The following is a 15,590-nucleotide window of genomic DNA, read 5'->3' as shown; positions in this document are numbered from 1 at the left end:
CAGTCGTACATCATCATCGGACTTTGGTGTGATCGTGTGTAGGCAAGTCCGTTCATTCAAAAGTCTGTCAGAAGTCCGTCAAAAGTCTGACGAAAGTCTGCCGGAATGGCCGTCGGACTTTTGTTGTCGAAAAGTCCACTCGTGTGTACGCGGCCTTACAGGTATGTGGATTTTTGACTTTGATATAGATGCTTATCTGCATCTGTTTATATTAGACTGTTTGATAGAGATGTCTTTTGGTTGATGTCTTGTTTGTTTCTTGATTTTTTTTTTAACCACAGACCGGAAGATTTGCCCCCTTAAGGCCATTTTTTGCGATACGGCACTGCTTTGCTTTAACTGACAATTGCGTGGTCGTGCTATGTTGTACCCAAACAAAATTGACGTCTTTTTTTTCCCACAAATAGAACTTTCTTTTGGTGGTATTTGATCACCTCTGCGGTTTTTATTTTTTGCACTAAAAACAAAAAAAGAGCGACAATTTTGAAAAAAAAACACAATATTTTTTACTTTTTGCTAAAAGTATCCAAAAAAAATGTAAAAAAACAAATTTCTTCATCAGTTTAGCCCATTATATATTCTTCTACATATTTTTGGTAAAAAAAATAAGCGCATATTGATTGTTTTGTGCAAAAGTTATAACATCTACAAAATAGGGGAAAGATTTATGCCATTTTTATTATTATCTTTTTTTTCCTAGTAATGGCGGCGATCATTGATTTTTAGCAGGACTGCAACATGGCGGCGGATAGATCAGACACTTTTTACACTTTTTTGGGACCAGTAACATTTATACAGCGATCAGTGCTATAAAAATGCACTGATTACTGTCAGGGAAGGGGTTAACACTAGGGGGTGATCAAGGGTTTAAATGTGTTCCCTCATGTGTGTTTCTAACTGTGGGGGGATGGGACAGACTGGAGGAGGAGTTCCTCCTCCAGTCTGTTCCTCATTACTCAAACGATGGATTTACCTACTCAGCCATAGCCAGATCTGCTTGTGAGTCCTGCCAAAAAGGAGGGCCATATTAGATACAGAACCCACGTCTCAACCAGCTGTAAGTGGGAGAACAATGCAGGGGCTTTAAGGGAGCTGAAAGTTGGGTGTCTGTCAAAGGTGTGATTGGCCTGGAGGCTGCAGCAAGAGTGAGCTAGGCATGTTGGGTTCTGGAAGGGGGGGGGGTTAAGATTGGGGGTGCAAAATAGAAGGGAAAGCTGTCTCATGGGTGCAGCAGAGGAGGTGGTTGGGTTGGAGGGAGGCAGGAAGTGGGAGAACAAAACAGGAAGTGGTCAGTCTAAGGAGAAGTTAAAAGGGTATAAGCTGTAAAGGAACTTGCATGGGTAATATGAGGGGGTGTGTGCTGGTGCACTAGAACCACGATTAAAGGGGAAAGCAGATGTGTTATGTTGGCAGGGGAGCACTAGAAGACCACCTTCAACTGGGGTATCCCTCACACCTGCATCCCTCCTATTTACTCCAACCCCCCCTCAAACCATATAGAACATATGGGTAATTTACCATTGTTTTCTATATGTGTCATAATTATATTTTATTATTTCCAGTGTATAGTCCTCCTGTTTTCCTATTTTCGCTCCTGAAGAAGCGGGGAATCATCAAAACATGTTGAGAGTTTGACCTCTTTTTGTCATATGATAACTGGAGATATCTGGTATCCTCAGTGGAACCCCAATTTAGGTGGCATGGAATGAATGAAGGAATTTACTATGCAACATTTAAAGTTTTTAAAATGTATGTTTAATTTATGTAAACATAAAACTTTATGGATTTTAATTACACATTTGTAATGTCATATGACGGTACTGGGAAAATCCCACTTGCCCCACCCCTTTTTTTCTAGATTTAATATGTATGATACTTGGTTACACTCACATAGTTTACAATTATCTGTTTGACATTTTATTAAGAGGTTAGCATAGCATTTCTGAAAGTAGAGCTATATGCAAAACTTTTTTTCTCATTTTGGATAGAGTAGGGCAGGGTTATAACCCCTGTCAGATTTTTTTCACCATCTGTGTCCCATTTCAGAGATTTCCCTTCACTTCCTGTTCCATAGCCAAACAGGAAGTGAGAGGAAACTAGACATGTGCACACTGAAATATTTCGTTTCGGAATTTCGTTTTCGTGCAAAAAATAAATTTATTTAGTTACTCCCGAAATGTGTTTTTATATATTTCGTTTTTCGTTAAAAATTGCATTCGTCCGAAAATCCAAGGTCGAATCTGTCATTGAAGGCTTATGGTGTCTGTCGAATGTTCAAAGAAGATTCGATGGAGCAGCTAAACTGTACGACGCTGTATAGTTTACCTACTCCGTCAAATCTTCTTAGAACTTTCAACAGACACCATAAGCCAAAGTACGTGTGTACTTAGTTCTAGCTATTTTTACTGCTCTTCCTCTTTGGTTACAATCAGCCAATAACATTCATCATCATCATTATTTTTATTTATCTTTTCTCCCCTACGTTGAATCTTTTCTCCGCTACGTCGAATCTTTTCTCTCTATGTAGAATAATCTTGAAATAATAAAGCTAAGGTTAGGCACATCCGACCACAGGTTTAATGGACACAGATTGTTATTGTTATCATCATGTCGAATCTCCTATCTATATCGAACTGTTGTAGCAACGAAAACGAAAATAAAGCATTTGTTTATGTCGGATCTTTCGTTTTTCGGATTCTGCACTTTCGTTATCGTTTGTTAAAACGATAACGAAAATACCTAAAATTCGGACGAAAATGCATTCGGACGAAAACGAATGCACATGTCTAGAGGAAACCCCTACAAATTAAGGGATTTCATTGGGGACCCTCAGAGCACGAGAACTAGTGTCCTCATTGGAAGATTTACCTTCTATTACTTTTCTGGGGACAACCCAAAATTTGGGATTTTTCTTTACTTTCACTTTCAATAATACTGGTAAACAGGACAAATAGGATGAATCTCCTTAATGGGGGCACAGACAGCAGTAGACAATGACAGGTGTTGTAATCCCTCTCCTCTCTATCCAAAACCAAAAAAAAAAAAGTTTTGCCTTTAGTTATACTTTAAGTTATATGGCATGTAGTACTTGGTATCAGGCTACAGTGCAGGTGGCTTTTCTCTTCACCTTTATACCAGAGTTTGTAATATTGTATGGAAAGAGGTAGATCACATCCTATCCTTGGTAGACATGTTCTGACATGTACATTCCAGGCATGGACAATTGGCAAGCAGATTTTCTCAGCTGGCAGCACCTGGACCTATGGGAGTGGCTCCTACATCAGGAGGTGTTCAGAACTGTGTCACAGGTAGGGAACATCTGATGTGGAATTCCAGGCCCCCAGGTTAAACTGCAAACTAGACCGGATGGTCTCATCATAAACCTCCATTTGAACCCATTAGATACATTTCTCTACTCTCACCCACAAGGTCATATATCCAGTAGCCAGCAAGTGTCTGAAATGCATACTTATCCTACAGGGAATACCCTATAGTTTTGCATAGGGACAGGGTGTTTCTGAGATCCAGAACTTCATTTATGCCTTAGGTGGTTTCTGTCTTTCACTTCAGCCAGGACATTGTTTTTCCATCCCTCTAACCTGCTTCAGTTTTCCAAAAGGAAATTTCCTTCCATTGTCTTGAGGTGGTTCAGGCTGTGAAACCCAGTACACATTGTCAGTCTTTAATATAGCTTTCAATAAACAATGAAATACGATTGATTGCCACTTGGAGACTGCACTCACTGCTGTTTGCACTGTTGGGGTCCATGCACAATGGACTTTAAAAATCGCTGCTTCTACAGGAGTTTTTTTTTTTTTTCTCCTGCCTGTAGAAGCAACTCAATGGAAACCCATGTGTCCATACACATTAGGATGTTTAAAGGCATATTTCAAGAGAAGAGTTTAGAGGCAGGAAAAAAAAAACATCACAAGTGCGGTTTTGAGAGTAGTTTTCAGGCAGAAAAAATGCTAAACGCGCCTAAACGTGGCATTTAGCAATGTTCAGTGTTTTCAAGTGTACATTGATTATAATGAAAAATGAGCAGAGGGGAATGTTTTGGAAAAAACGTTTATAATAGCAAACACCCATAAACTATCTTAAACTCTTGTGCAATACAAGCTACTATAAGCATTTTTTATGCCACTTTTCTGGCCAGGGGTGCTGGCCTTTTTTTTCTGCTCCAAGTGTACATGGACCCTTAATGAAGGCAACACCCTTTTATGTGACATAGCTTAAAGTGGATGTAAACCCAATGTCATCCCTTCTAAACTACTGCCATAGGGGTTATCTGTAAGGATATACATGCCTCCTGCATGTATCTTTACCTGTCAAATGTCTCCCCTCTGTCTGTTATTAGACCCGAAAAACTGCAGATTCTGTGGGTGGGTCTGTTGTCTGGAGCTCGGTGGGTGGAGTCGTGATGTCAGTAGACTCCCCGCCCACCTCTACACTCCTTGTCAATATGCATTTTCTCCTGTGTATTTCTAACACTGAACCTCTGCTGAACTTCTGCTATGATCTCTAACATCCAGTGAAAAGACAGGAAAGTAACCACATGACTTCAGCATGCCAAATCATGGTGAGGTGTGGAACAGCCAATCCTGGCAGAGCTGCTGAAGAAAGGAGTGGGGGAGGGAATTAAAAAATAATGCATGTCTTAGGCTAGTGCACGAGATGTAAATCACCTGTCACTCACAGCAAGGGGGAGGATTTGACAAAGTTTTTCTCAGTTTGTCAAGATTTATCTCACTGAACAATAAAAGAGGATTTCTCAGAGATGGATTAACTCTGTGTGGCAAGACTGGGCTCAAATGATAGGAAATCCTATACTCTACAGTATGATATAAAAAATAAAAATAAAAAAAAAAATTCGGGTTTACATCCACTTTAAGTTCACACTGTATAGTTTGGTTTGAATATAGTAGTATATGCTTCAAACTCCTGTGATTAACCTGTTTATAATACAGAGTTCCACTCAGTAAGTAACAAATTAGAGTATCTCTTTCTCTGGCCAGTCACCTTGATTCTCATCTTCTATAGCCACATTGTCTCTCGTCTTTCGTAATAAGTGGTAAATTCTGACAGGGTCATCATGGATCAAATCCTCTTCAGCTTGGCATTCCGCCGTAAGCTGTTCACTGTTCAGGTATATGCTGGATCTAGACAATAGTTGTCCATTTCTACTGACTGGCTTGTCTTCCACAGTCTGATGGCTAATTTGTTTTGGTTTCTTTCTTCGCTTTTTCCTTGGCCTTTTGGGGCTAAGATCTAGTGAAGCATAGCATGTCTGTTCCTCAGCTTCCAGCTAGTAAAAAAGGAAAAAAACAATTACCTTTCTTGCTTCATTTGTTTAGAGTAACTCATTTTATACTAATGTTTGGACTTCACAATATGGTATTGTTTTTACTAACTCCTCCTTTTACTAGGCGTTGTCAGTCCAGGACAAGACGACTACAGAAAATCTCTTCTTATTTATATAACAAGGGGGTGTTATATAGTTTGCAGAGGTAACAAGGGTTACATTAAAAATGTTTTAGATTTTGGATCAGCTTAAAGGGATGTTAAAGTCTTGTTTTTTTTAATAATAATAAACATGTTATACTTATCTGCTAGGGTTGCCACCTCATCCCTTTAAACCCGAACACATATTAATTACACAGGTTCTGTGGCTGATTAAGGTGGTAATTAAACTCACTTAGTGCCTTACCTGGATTCAATTAGCCACAGAACCTGTGTAATTAATATGTGTTCAGGTTTAACCGGTTCCCGACCGGCGCACGCCGATGTACGTCGGCAGAGTGGCACGGCTGGGCAAATGGGCGTACCTGTACGTCCATTTGAATTCCCCGCCGTGCCATTGCGTGTGCCAGCCGGTAGCTCCGTGAGTCGGGTCGCGGGTCCCGCGGACTCGATCGCCGCGGGGATACCCGTGATCGCCTCATGGAGAGGAAGAACAGGGAGATGCTGATGTAAACAGCATCTCCCTGTTCTGCCTAGTGACAAGTGTCACTGATCACAGCTCCCTGTCATCGGGAGCTGTGATCAGTGTAATGACACTGCTAGCCCATCCCCCTACAGTTAGTAATCACTCCCTAGGACACACTTAACCCCTCCCCGCCCCCTAGTGGTTAACCCCTTCACTGCCAGTGTCATTTACACAGTAATCAGTGCATTTTTAATCGCACTGATCGCTGTATAAATGACAATGGTCCCAAAAATGTGTCAAAAATGTCCGACATGTCCGCCATAACGTCGCAGTCACAATAAAAATCACTGATCGCCGCCATTACTAGTAAAAAAAAAAATTATTAATAAAAATATCCCCTATTTAGTAAACGCTATAACTTTTGCGCAAACCAATCAATAAACGCTTATTGCAATTTTTTTTTTACCAAAAATATGTAGAAGAATACGATCGGCCTAAACTGAGGAAAAAAAATATTTTTTTATATATTTTTGGGGGATATTTATTATAGCAAAATGTAAAAAATAATGCGTTTTTTTCAAAATTGACGCTCTTATTTTGTTTATAGCGCAAAAAATTAAAATCGCAGAGGCGATCAAATACCACCAAAAGAAAGCTCTATTTGCGGGAAAAAAAGGACGTCAATTTTGTTTGGGAGCCACGTCGCACGACCGCGCAATTGTCAGTTAAAGCGAAGCAGTGCCGAATCGCAAAAAACGCTCTGGTCAGGAAGGGAGTAAAATCTTCCGGGGCTGAAGCGGTTAAAGGGATAAGGTGGCAACTCTATCATCTGCTCTATGCAATGGTTTTGCACAGATCAGCCCTGATCCTCCTCTTTTAGGGTTTCCATGCCGGCACACCTGGCCTCTCCCTCCTACCGAGTGCCAAGCTGCTTGCTGTGGGGGCACCCATCTAGGCATGGTCCCAAACCCGGGGCTCTTTGTGTCCATTCACACACGGAGCTGCGACTCGCCCCCGCCCCCTGTCTCCTGATTGGCTCACTGGCTGTGATTGACAGCAGTGGGAGTCAAAGGCTGCCAAAAGCCAATCAGGAGTGCGGGTCCCAGAGAGACAAGGCTTTTGTGGACATCGCTGGACTGAGAGGGAGCTCAGGTATTAGGAGGGCTGGGGGGCCTGCTGCACACAGAAGGTTTTTTACCTTCAGGCATAAGATGCCTGAAGGTAAAAAACCTTGTGCCTTTACAACTACTTTAATAAAGAAAGTTAGGAGCTCACTGGATTTCTAGTATGGTTAATAGGCAGTTTTTGTTTGTTGCAGTTACCAAACAGATATAATTTAATGCTTTTTTTGGTATATTTAACAGATCACAAGGAGCAGTTTTTTGTTTGTTTTTGTTGCAGATATAATTGCAACACTGAGCACTGCACCCTGATCCCACCCAGTTGTGTGACACTAGCGAATGAATATTCGCTATTCTTCCTCATTCTCCTCCAGGTCAATCAGGAAGCCCCTATTGGCCAGAGAGTCTTAGGACTCCCTGGCCAATTGAGTCTCAGGACACACTTCCGGTTTCTATTTTGCCGGAAGGAGAATATCTCCTGTGTGCTCGCCGGAGCACCCCCTGCTCTTCCTTCTTCCTGACTCCATGCCTCCATGCCTCTATAAGGTAAGGCAGCCTCTCAGGGGGTGGGGGTGATTTCTGCCGCCGCCCATCTCTGGTGGGGGGGGGGGTGATCGCCGCTGTCTGTGTCTCCCGCGGGGGTGGTGGATGACCCGCCATCCATCTCTCGTGGGGGGGGAGTGTTGGTTGTATCGCCCCCCAATATAGTGAGCACCAGCCACCACTGTTTTTATTGGTATATTTAACTGATCACAGGGGAGCAAACGAGATCCCCATGCTATCACTAAGCAAATATGGTCATGATGTCACTTGGGAGACTGAGGTTTAATTTTAGCGACAGGACCCTGGAATATGTCATTCCTCACAAGTAAGCATCAGGAGTGGATCGGATCGAGCTTTTTTCTTTCGGCAGACATCGCTCATCAGTTTGATTAACAATGGATTTACATCTTGGGGCATTTTTTTTTTACATTTTGTGAATGAGTAGGGATATAATGCATACCTTGCTCGTTCACATGGGGGGGCAGTATCTAGAGGCCCCATCATTTAGATTCCAATAAGCCCGCTGCCCGCAGATCCCCACGACCACTCAGCTAGGTTTGTGGGGAAAGAGTTCCTTGTCCTCATCAACATAGGGACAAGGTGCTTTGGCAGGGATATCCCCCTGTGTCATGGGAATGTGGCCTGGTATGGTTCAGGAGGAAGAGGGTGCATGCTAGTTTCCACCCTTTTCTTGGCCAACCAGGCTCTATGCTCTGGTAAGGTTTAATATGGAATTTAGGGGGGGACCACATGCCTTTTTTGTTTTTTTTGTGTCCCCCTTGACAGCCATACCAGACCCTCATCAAGGGGGAAACCACATACTTTTTTTTGTTTGTGTGTGGTCCCTATTAACATCTATACTACACCCTCCTCTGGGACAAGGGTCTGGTATAGATGAAGGAAAGTGCGGGCCACTTTGTTAACAAACTAAAGTAATAGTCTGGGAGGTGTTCTTTGCTTGCAATTTAAACTGCATTTTACACAGCATAAAGATGCTCCACTTTACAGGTAAGTTAAGGGCATTCCCCAAGCATGTTATTTAAAGGAATTTTGCCATTTTTATTATTTCTATAATTGTAATATAAAATGAAAAATTAAAATCACAGCTCCCAGCCAAATATCATTTTTTTTTCACTTCGGTACATGTTCCCTAGGTCAGTGCCCAGCCCCCTATGCCATTTGACAACTACTTGCCTGGCACTTTAGTCATTTTTAGTAAAGTTCACCAAACCCAAGTACGTTCGGCTCATCTCTAATCAGTACACAAAGAAGCAGCAATAATTAATTGGGTATTATGTAATTTTCAAACTGCACTTTAAAAACATGGAATTCTTTATCTTTCTTGCCTGACCATTTTCATATGCGTGGCAAAAAAAATATCAAGAAGGTTATATAAACTGTACCCGTTCTTCCTCCCTGTTTCTTGTATGAGCAATTGCCATTGGTTCATAGCAACATTCATCTGTAGTATCTAAGATTAAAAAACAACGCATATTTTAATTGTCATTATGTTTCAGGCAATCATTTCAGTTTTCTGGTGAACACAAAATAGCTTATATAGCAATAGTTCAAAGAGAAACTGAGCATCAGACATTACTATGGGGACTTTTTATGGAAACTTTGCTGGATGAATATCACAACCATTTGGCCAGCTGTCACAAACTTTACCTGTATTTTGTATAATGATATTATTTCCTAAGATCGTCAGCTCCATCTAGCAATCATAATGCGGTATTTTCCTAAAATATCTGAATCAAAAAAATACACCATAATGACCATTATATGGAGTTGATAATTGTAGGAATAAACATATTAGGCAAATTAAGATGATTGGTAGCTTTATGTGTATTTAGCTGTATTCATAGGTGTACATTGGGTTGCTTTCCCTTCTGAATGGTACAGCAGTGCAACACTCGTAATGTATACCAGTGCAATAATGCGTGTTGAAGAAGCAAGGCAAAACACGCCTTTTAGCACAATGCATATATATATATATATATATATATATATATATATATATATATATATATATATATATATATATATATATACATATACACATATATATATATATATATACATATACATATATGAAAAGTCCCTTAGTGTGTTCTGTGCTGATTTAGCAGGGAAGAACCACTGAGCTCAGTGGGAGAACAGGAGATTTACACTGCCAAAAGTGATCACAAGCCTGAGGAAGGAGCACACATGGACTGAACATGCGTCTGTTGGCCTCCCTTCCCCACGTCTGAGCCCTGGGACACACCAGAGCGGCCGAATGGCCCAGGGCATACGCACCTGACAGCAATCGGGATAGCACAGAGAGACCCTATATGTGATATGCCTACTTTTACTCCACTTTTGTGAGTTGCTAATTTGTCTTTTAATAAATAATATTTTACTACTAGTCTACTACCAGGGCCAGGCCAAGACATTTTTACTGCCTGGGCCCAAGAATGAAATGCTGCCCCCCCCCCCCTCAAAAAAAAAAATCACACCCACCAAAAGGCCCCCACATTCATTATTTTATATCATGATAACTAAAATTTTATTTATCATAAAATTAGATTAAAAATGCCATAAATCTATTCCCTATTTTGTAGAAGGTATAACTTTTATGCAAACCAATCAAAATACGCTTATTGCGATTTTTTTAACCAAAAATATGTAGCAGAATACATATTGGCCTAAACTGATGAAGACAATTTTTTATATCCAATAGCTATAGGAGGGGTTTCCACCATCCCTGCTAAGTTTCATTTTATACAGTGTGTCCTATTTTCAGTTTAATGTGTATTATATGTGAAGTTGCGTATCAGAGACCGGTATTGTCGTAATATTGAATTCTATTGAGATTTCCATACATTAGAGGATTCCACCATTATTCTTAAGTTATTGATCAGTAAGTTAACGCTGCACTTTTTCTTTTTTTGATGTGGGCAGGCCTTTTACTAACACTTTTTTATTTTACCTCCAGTAGTTTATTGTAAATAGTAGTGTGATGATTACCTATTATACTAAAGATCGGCATGTGGAATTAATAAACATCAACAGATTTCAGTTGTGCCCCACCAGGCCGGCCCCCATGGACAGTGTGCCTGGCTGCTGAGTTCATCATTGACTGGAAACACTGATTGGTGCTGACAGGTGGCACTTATTAGCACTGGCAGGTGCCACTGATTGGAACTGACAGGTGGCAGTGATTGGCACTGACAGAGGAGAGGGAGTTTCATACTGAGCCGATATTGACGCTTAATGAAATTGTGTGTGACACAGACATGTAATGTAACTGCATGCAGGAAGAAATCAGCTGTCAAAATTCAGCGGTGATGTCGGGGGTGGGGGGGCCCGGGGTGGGCAGGACTCAGCAGCTATCAAACACCAGTCAATGATTAGGCAGCTTAAGAAAGGGGGCGGGGCCACATACACGTAGCGACCCTCTCAGACCCCATCCCATCGGCTGGTGTTTGATAGCTGCTGGGTCCTCCCCACCCCCGACATCAACGCTCAATTTTGACAGCTGGTCTCTCTCTGCATTCAGTTACATTACATGACAGTGTCACACTCTGAGTGACTCTGGCAAGCGTCAATATTGGCTCAATGTGAAACTGTCTCACAGGCACTAGGGGCTACACACTTATTGGATGCAGCCTTTCACAGAAGTCCCACAGGCAGATCTCGGGAGACAGCCAGCACGGTTGACCATACGGGTACAACTCCTACACTCAGATAGCGCTGCTGTGTTTTCACTGCTTACTCCCAAAAGTGTCAGTTTCTGAAAAGAGTTCAGGCAACAATTTCCCTGCATCATCATTGGAGACGTGGGCAATGGAAAAGGTATTAAGTTTAATTATTTGACCCTTTAAAATCTCAAGCAACCAAAATTGGCACTATAAAAAAGAAAAAAATGCATAATTTGGTCCTAAAGTCTGTTCATAACAATAACGGCCCGCCGTCGATATACGTTGGTCCTTTGATGTTAAATACTGTTGTTATAGGAGCAGATAGCTGCCATAACCCCAGTATTTTTTTCAACGGAGGGCGCGCTTTAAGATAAAAGTGGTCTTCATGGCGGATTCACTGTGAAATCACTTTTATTGGTGGCAGGAGAAGTGCCCACCCCCTCCAGCCACGTCCGGGTTGTCTCCGTCGCTTACCGGATCCATTGGTAGCGGCGGAGATGATCCGATCCTATCCCCTGATAGGCAGGAAGTTGAGTGAGGGAATGATGCCCCCACTCGACTGCATACCATCAGATGACGGGAGTGACGTCAAACGTCACTTCCGCCCACCAGTCTTAAAGAGACAATTTTTTTTTTAATTCTTTTTTAAAAGACTTTTTTTATTTTATTTTTTTATTGCTTTGAAGTGTAAATATGAGATCTGAGGTCTTTTTGATCCCAGACATCACATTAAAGAGGTCCTGTCATGCTTTTTTTCTAATACAAGGGATGTTTACATTCCTTGTAATAGGAATAAAAGTGATCCAAAAATATTTTTTAAAAGAACAATGTAAAAAACAAAACAAAAAGTAAATTAAAGGAAAAAATAAATAAATATGTTTAAAGCGCCCGTCCCTCCGTGCTTGCGCGTAGAAGCGAACGCATTCTTGAGTCACGCCCATATATGAAAACGGTGCTCAAAGCACACATGTGAGGCATCACCACTATCATTAGAGCGAGAGCAATCATTCTAGCAAAAGACCTCCTCTGAAACTCAAAACTGGTAACCGGTAGAAATTTTTAAAAGTCGCCTATGGAGATTTTTAAGTGACAACGTTTGTCGCCAGTCTACGAGCGGGTGCAATTTTGAAGCGTGACATGTTGGGTATCAATTTACTTGGCGTAACATCATCTTTCACAATATAGAAAAAAATTGGCTAACTTTACCGTTCTTATTTTTTAATTAAAAAAATTGTGTTATTTGCCAATAAATTTGCGTTTGTTAGACAGCTGCGCAAATACGGTGTGACATAAAGTATTGCAATGACCGCCATTTTATTCTCTAGGGTGTCTGAAAAAAAAATGTTTGGGGGTTCTAAGTTATTTTCTAGCAAAAAAAAATGATTTTAACTCGTAAATACCACATGTCAAAAATAGGCCTGGTCCTTAAGTGGTTAAGGCCGCCCATACACGGACCAAATTTCTTTCCTGCAACCAATTAGCTTGATTCCCCCATCAACACAGACAATGCTGATGAGGGAATCCCTCCTGCTGGGTCATTGTCCTCTCCTGGCGGGGGAAGCTGTCCCCGCTGGGACAAGACAGTGATTATTGCTAGGGGCTATAGTAGCCCCTAGCAATAATCGCAGATAAAACCCGGCATGTTGGATGTACACAAGCTGATCGATCAATCAACTTGGTACATTTAACCTGCCCATACAGGTTTCAAATGTTGGCCAGTTCCTGCAGAACTGTCCGAGATTTGAACAGAGTATGGCTTTCTAAGTTTAGAAGAACTCACAAACACCATAGTATAACATAGCAAACTGCATTGACTTAAAGCAACCAATCAAAATGTTCTGGAATACTGCACTCTACACCATGTTATTTTATAGGGCTTTATGGGTGTACAGGGAGCAGAACGTTTTTTTGAGCTTCAATCCTAAAAGATCTGTCAATTTGTGTCTGTCTCAAAAGGAGAGAAATCTTTATACGGACAGATTATTAGCCACAGTAGACGTCTGGATGGAGATGCAGTAGATTCTGCCTTGATATTTCTTCTTTAAGATGCAGGAATTTAGCTATCACTGTGAATCTAGAAAAATATATCTAGATCTAGAATATATCAGGTCTGATTAGTCCCTGCACTTTTCATAAAGCCTGTCATTTGTCTATCATATTTGTAGTCACTTGTATGAAATGAATCAAAGTCATATTTACTTACCAAGAACTGGCTGATTCAGGTTGCCATAAATAGGGTTAGTTTCATTGCACTGCTGATCAAAACTGCAGATTCAAATAAGTAATATTAATTTTACTAAAGCTGAAGTAGTGATATACAACGTATTTATGAACAATAATTTGTATCCAGACATAAATCTTATATAGTTGTTTTTTTTTTCTGCATTCCGGCATATAACTCTTTAACATATGTTTACATATTATATAAGAATAGACCATTCTGAATACAAATCATTTTTAAAGTAGAGCTAAAGCTGCAGATACATACCACTTCTCCAACGGTCTGCTATCTGCAAGGTTCCTCGTCAGTGCCAGCATCTTCTTCCCTGGTTTCCTCTGTATGCTGGTCTTTGGCCACCCTGATTTGCTGGCGCAGGGTGACATAACTCCAGCTTAGTGTGGATTGTAGAGAAATGCAAGCAGTAAGGTAGTTTTATGTTATTGCAGAAGAGACGTTAATGAGGTTGATTTATTAAAGGCAAATATACTGTGTACTGCGAGTGCACTTTTAGTGCATTTTTATTATTATTATTATTATACAGGATTTATATAGCGCCGATAGTTTACGCAGCGCTTTACAACATTAGGGCAGACAATACAAGTACAATACAAGTCAATACAGGAGGAATCAGAGGGCCCTGCTCGTTAGAGCTTACAATCTAGGAGGGAGGGTGCATTTTAGTGCATTTTTAGTGCATTTGCTCTAGATCTGAGGGGAAGCTCTGAAATGAGGGGAAGCTCTCTTGGTTTCTATCATCCAATCAAAGCAAAAACGCTGTTTTTTTTAAATTTTCCTTGCATATAAATAAGTATTCTTTGCAAAGTGAAGCTTTACCGCATCTACTAAGCTCTGGAGCAAGCGCACTTGCAGTGCACAGTATATTTTCCTTTAGTAAATCAACTCCATTGCCTGTCTCCTCTGCTATAAATACCCAGCCTGCTCATAAGATTTTTAGATCTGGCATTAGTTCTACTTTTACTCCCAAAAAAGGAAGTTTGTTCCGTTTAACCTTCCACCCACAATCACAAATGCCTTTTTTTCTGTGTGTTTATTTTGTTTTTTACCTCAGCCCTGTCCTCTGCTACCATTCTGGCCTAGGCCAAGATGACATATCCCTGGTCCTGCAGCCTCCTGGGTTACTCACCTCACGTTTTCCAGGAGGCTGCAGGACCAGGCACAGAGAGTGACAAGAGGGCAGACCCAATGCATCATCAAGACCAGGCTGTCTGTACCCAGGAGAGACAGCTAGCTGAGGCTGGCAGCACAGGACCTGGGCTATGTCACCCAAAAAGTAGACTACAGTGGAACAACGCTGGATTCTCTGTGAGGTGAGCATGTGTTTTGGAAGATAACCTGGCAATACATGTAAGGGATGGGAAAAAACATGAGGAGAGTTAAAGTGTTACTAAACCCAGGACCCTGCATTCACTATATCTGGTCTCCCACAGTACACAGAACATGGAAATGCAATAATTCTAGTAAATATAAACTGCTAAAAAACCTTTTCTCATCAGTATATAACAGTCTTGCGACTTCTATCAGCGCCTGGTTAAAGCTTGTAGGAGGAGTTTTCATACTGCACTGGCTCTCCTATCAGGATGCAGGACCCCTGACCCTTTGTCTGGAAAGTGCTGATTGGCCCTGTGCCGATCGCATGCACTCTCCCAAGATAAAAAAAAAACCCTCTAGCAATACACACCAAACTGAGCATGTGCAGCCTGACTTCAGTAACTCTGTCTTATCTGGACATGTTCTGGAGTCAGTGAAAGGAGAGGAGGATCTATGCATACAGGATCAAACAGCCTTTTTTACACAATGCAGAGGATTAACCCTTTAGGTTTTACAGTGAATATAACAAGCATGCTCTCCTGCCTGATTTTACTGTTGTGTGTTTAGTAACACTTTAAGTTCCACTTTAAAGTATTTGTATCATTACAGATTAATGTAATTAATGTAACAAATTGCTTGTATTTTAACCATCTGGGTGTTTTGTGGATAGTGGGGGAAAAGAAATCAAGCTTTCCATTGCAATTTAAAAAAAAGAAAAATCCACTGCTTTCAATATACACCATATTGTCAAAAGTATTGGGACGCCT

General features: G+C 40.9%; 1 protein-coding gene across 2 annotated transcripts in view; it reads right to left on the bottom strand.

The window, feature by feature from the left end:
- Positions 1-1,859: 1,859 nt before the first annotated feature.
- The window catches only part of TRAT1 (T cell receptor associated transmembrane adaptor 1), a 66,823-nt gene continuing 53,092 nt past the window's right edge, over positions 1,860-15,590 (bottom strand). The window contains exons 3-5 of one of the 2 annotated variants that reach the window (XM_073614982.1): positions 13,477-13,538; positions 8,994-9,061; positions 1,860-5,305 (exon numbers count right to left, since the gene is read on the bottom strand). In XM_073614982.1, coding sequence (XP_073471083.1) covers positions 4,991-5,305; positions 8,994-9,061; positions 13,477-13,538 — 445 coding nt within the window. In that variant the 3' untranslated portion in view covers positions 1,860-4,990. The remainder of the gene's footprint in view (positions 5,306-8,993; positions 9,062-13,476; positions 13,539-15,590) is intronic. The other variant, XM_073614981.1, reaches the window with a different exon arrangement.

The sequence above is a fragment of the Aquarana catesbeiana genome, linkage group LG02 (genome assembly GCF_042186555.1).
Source record: "Aquarana catesbeiana isolate 2022-GZ linkage group LG02, ASM4218655v1, whole genome shotgun sequence".
NCBI lineage: Eukaryota > Metazoa > Chordata > Amphibia > Anura > Ranidae > Aquarana > Aquarana catesbeiana.
Note: the sequence above shows the minus strand (reverse complement) of the source record. Positions and strands in the feature narration are given on the sequence as shown.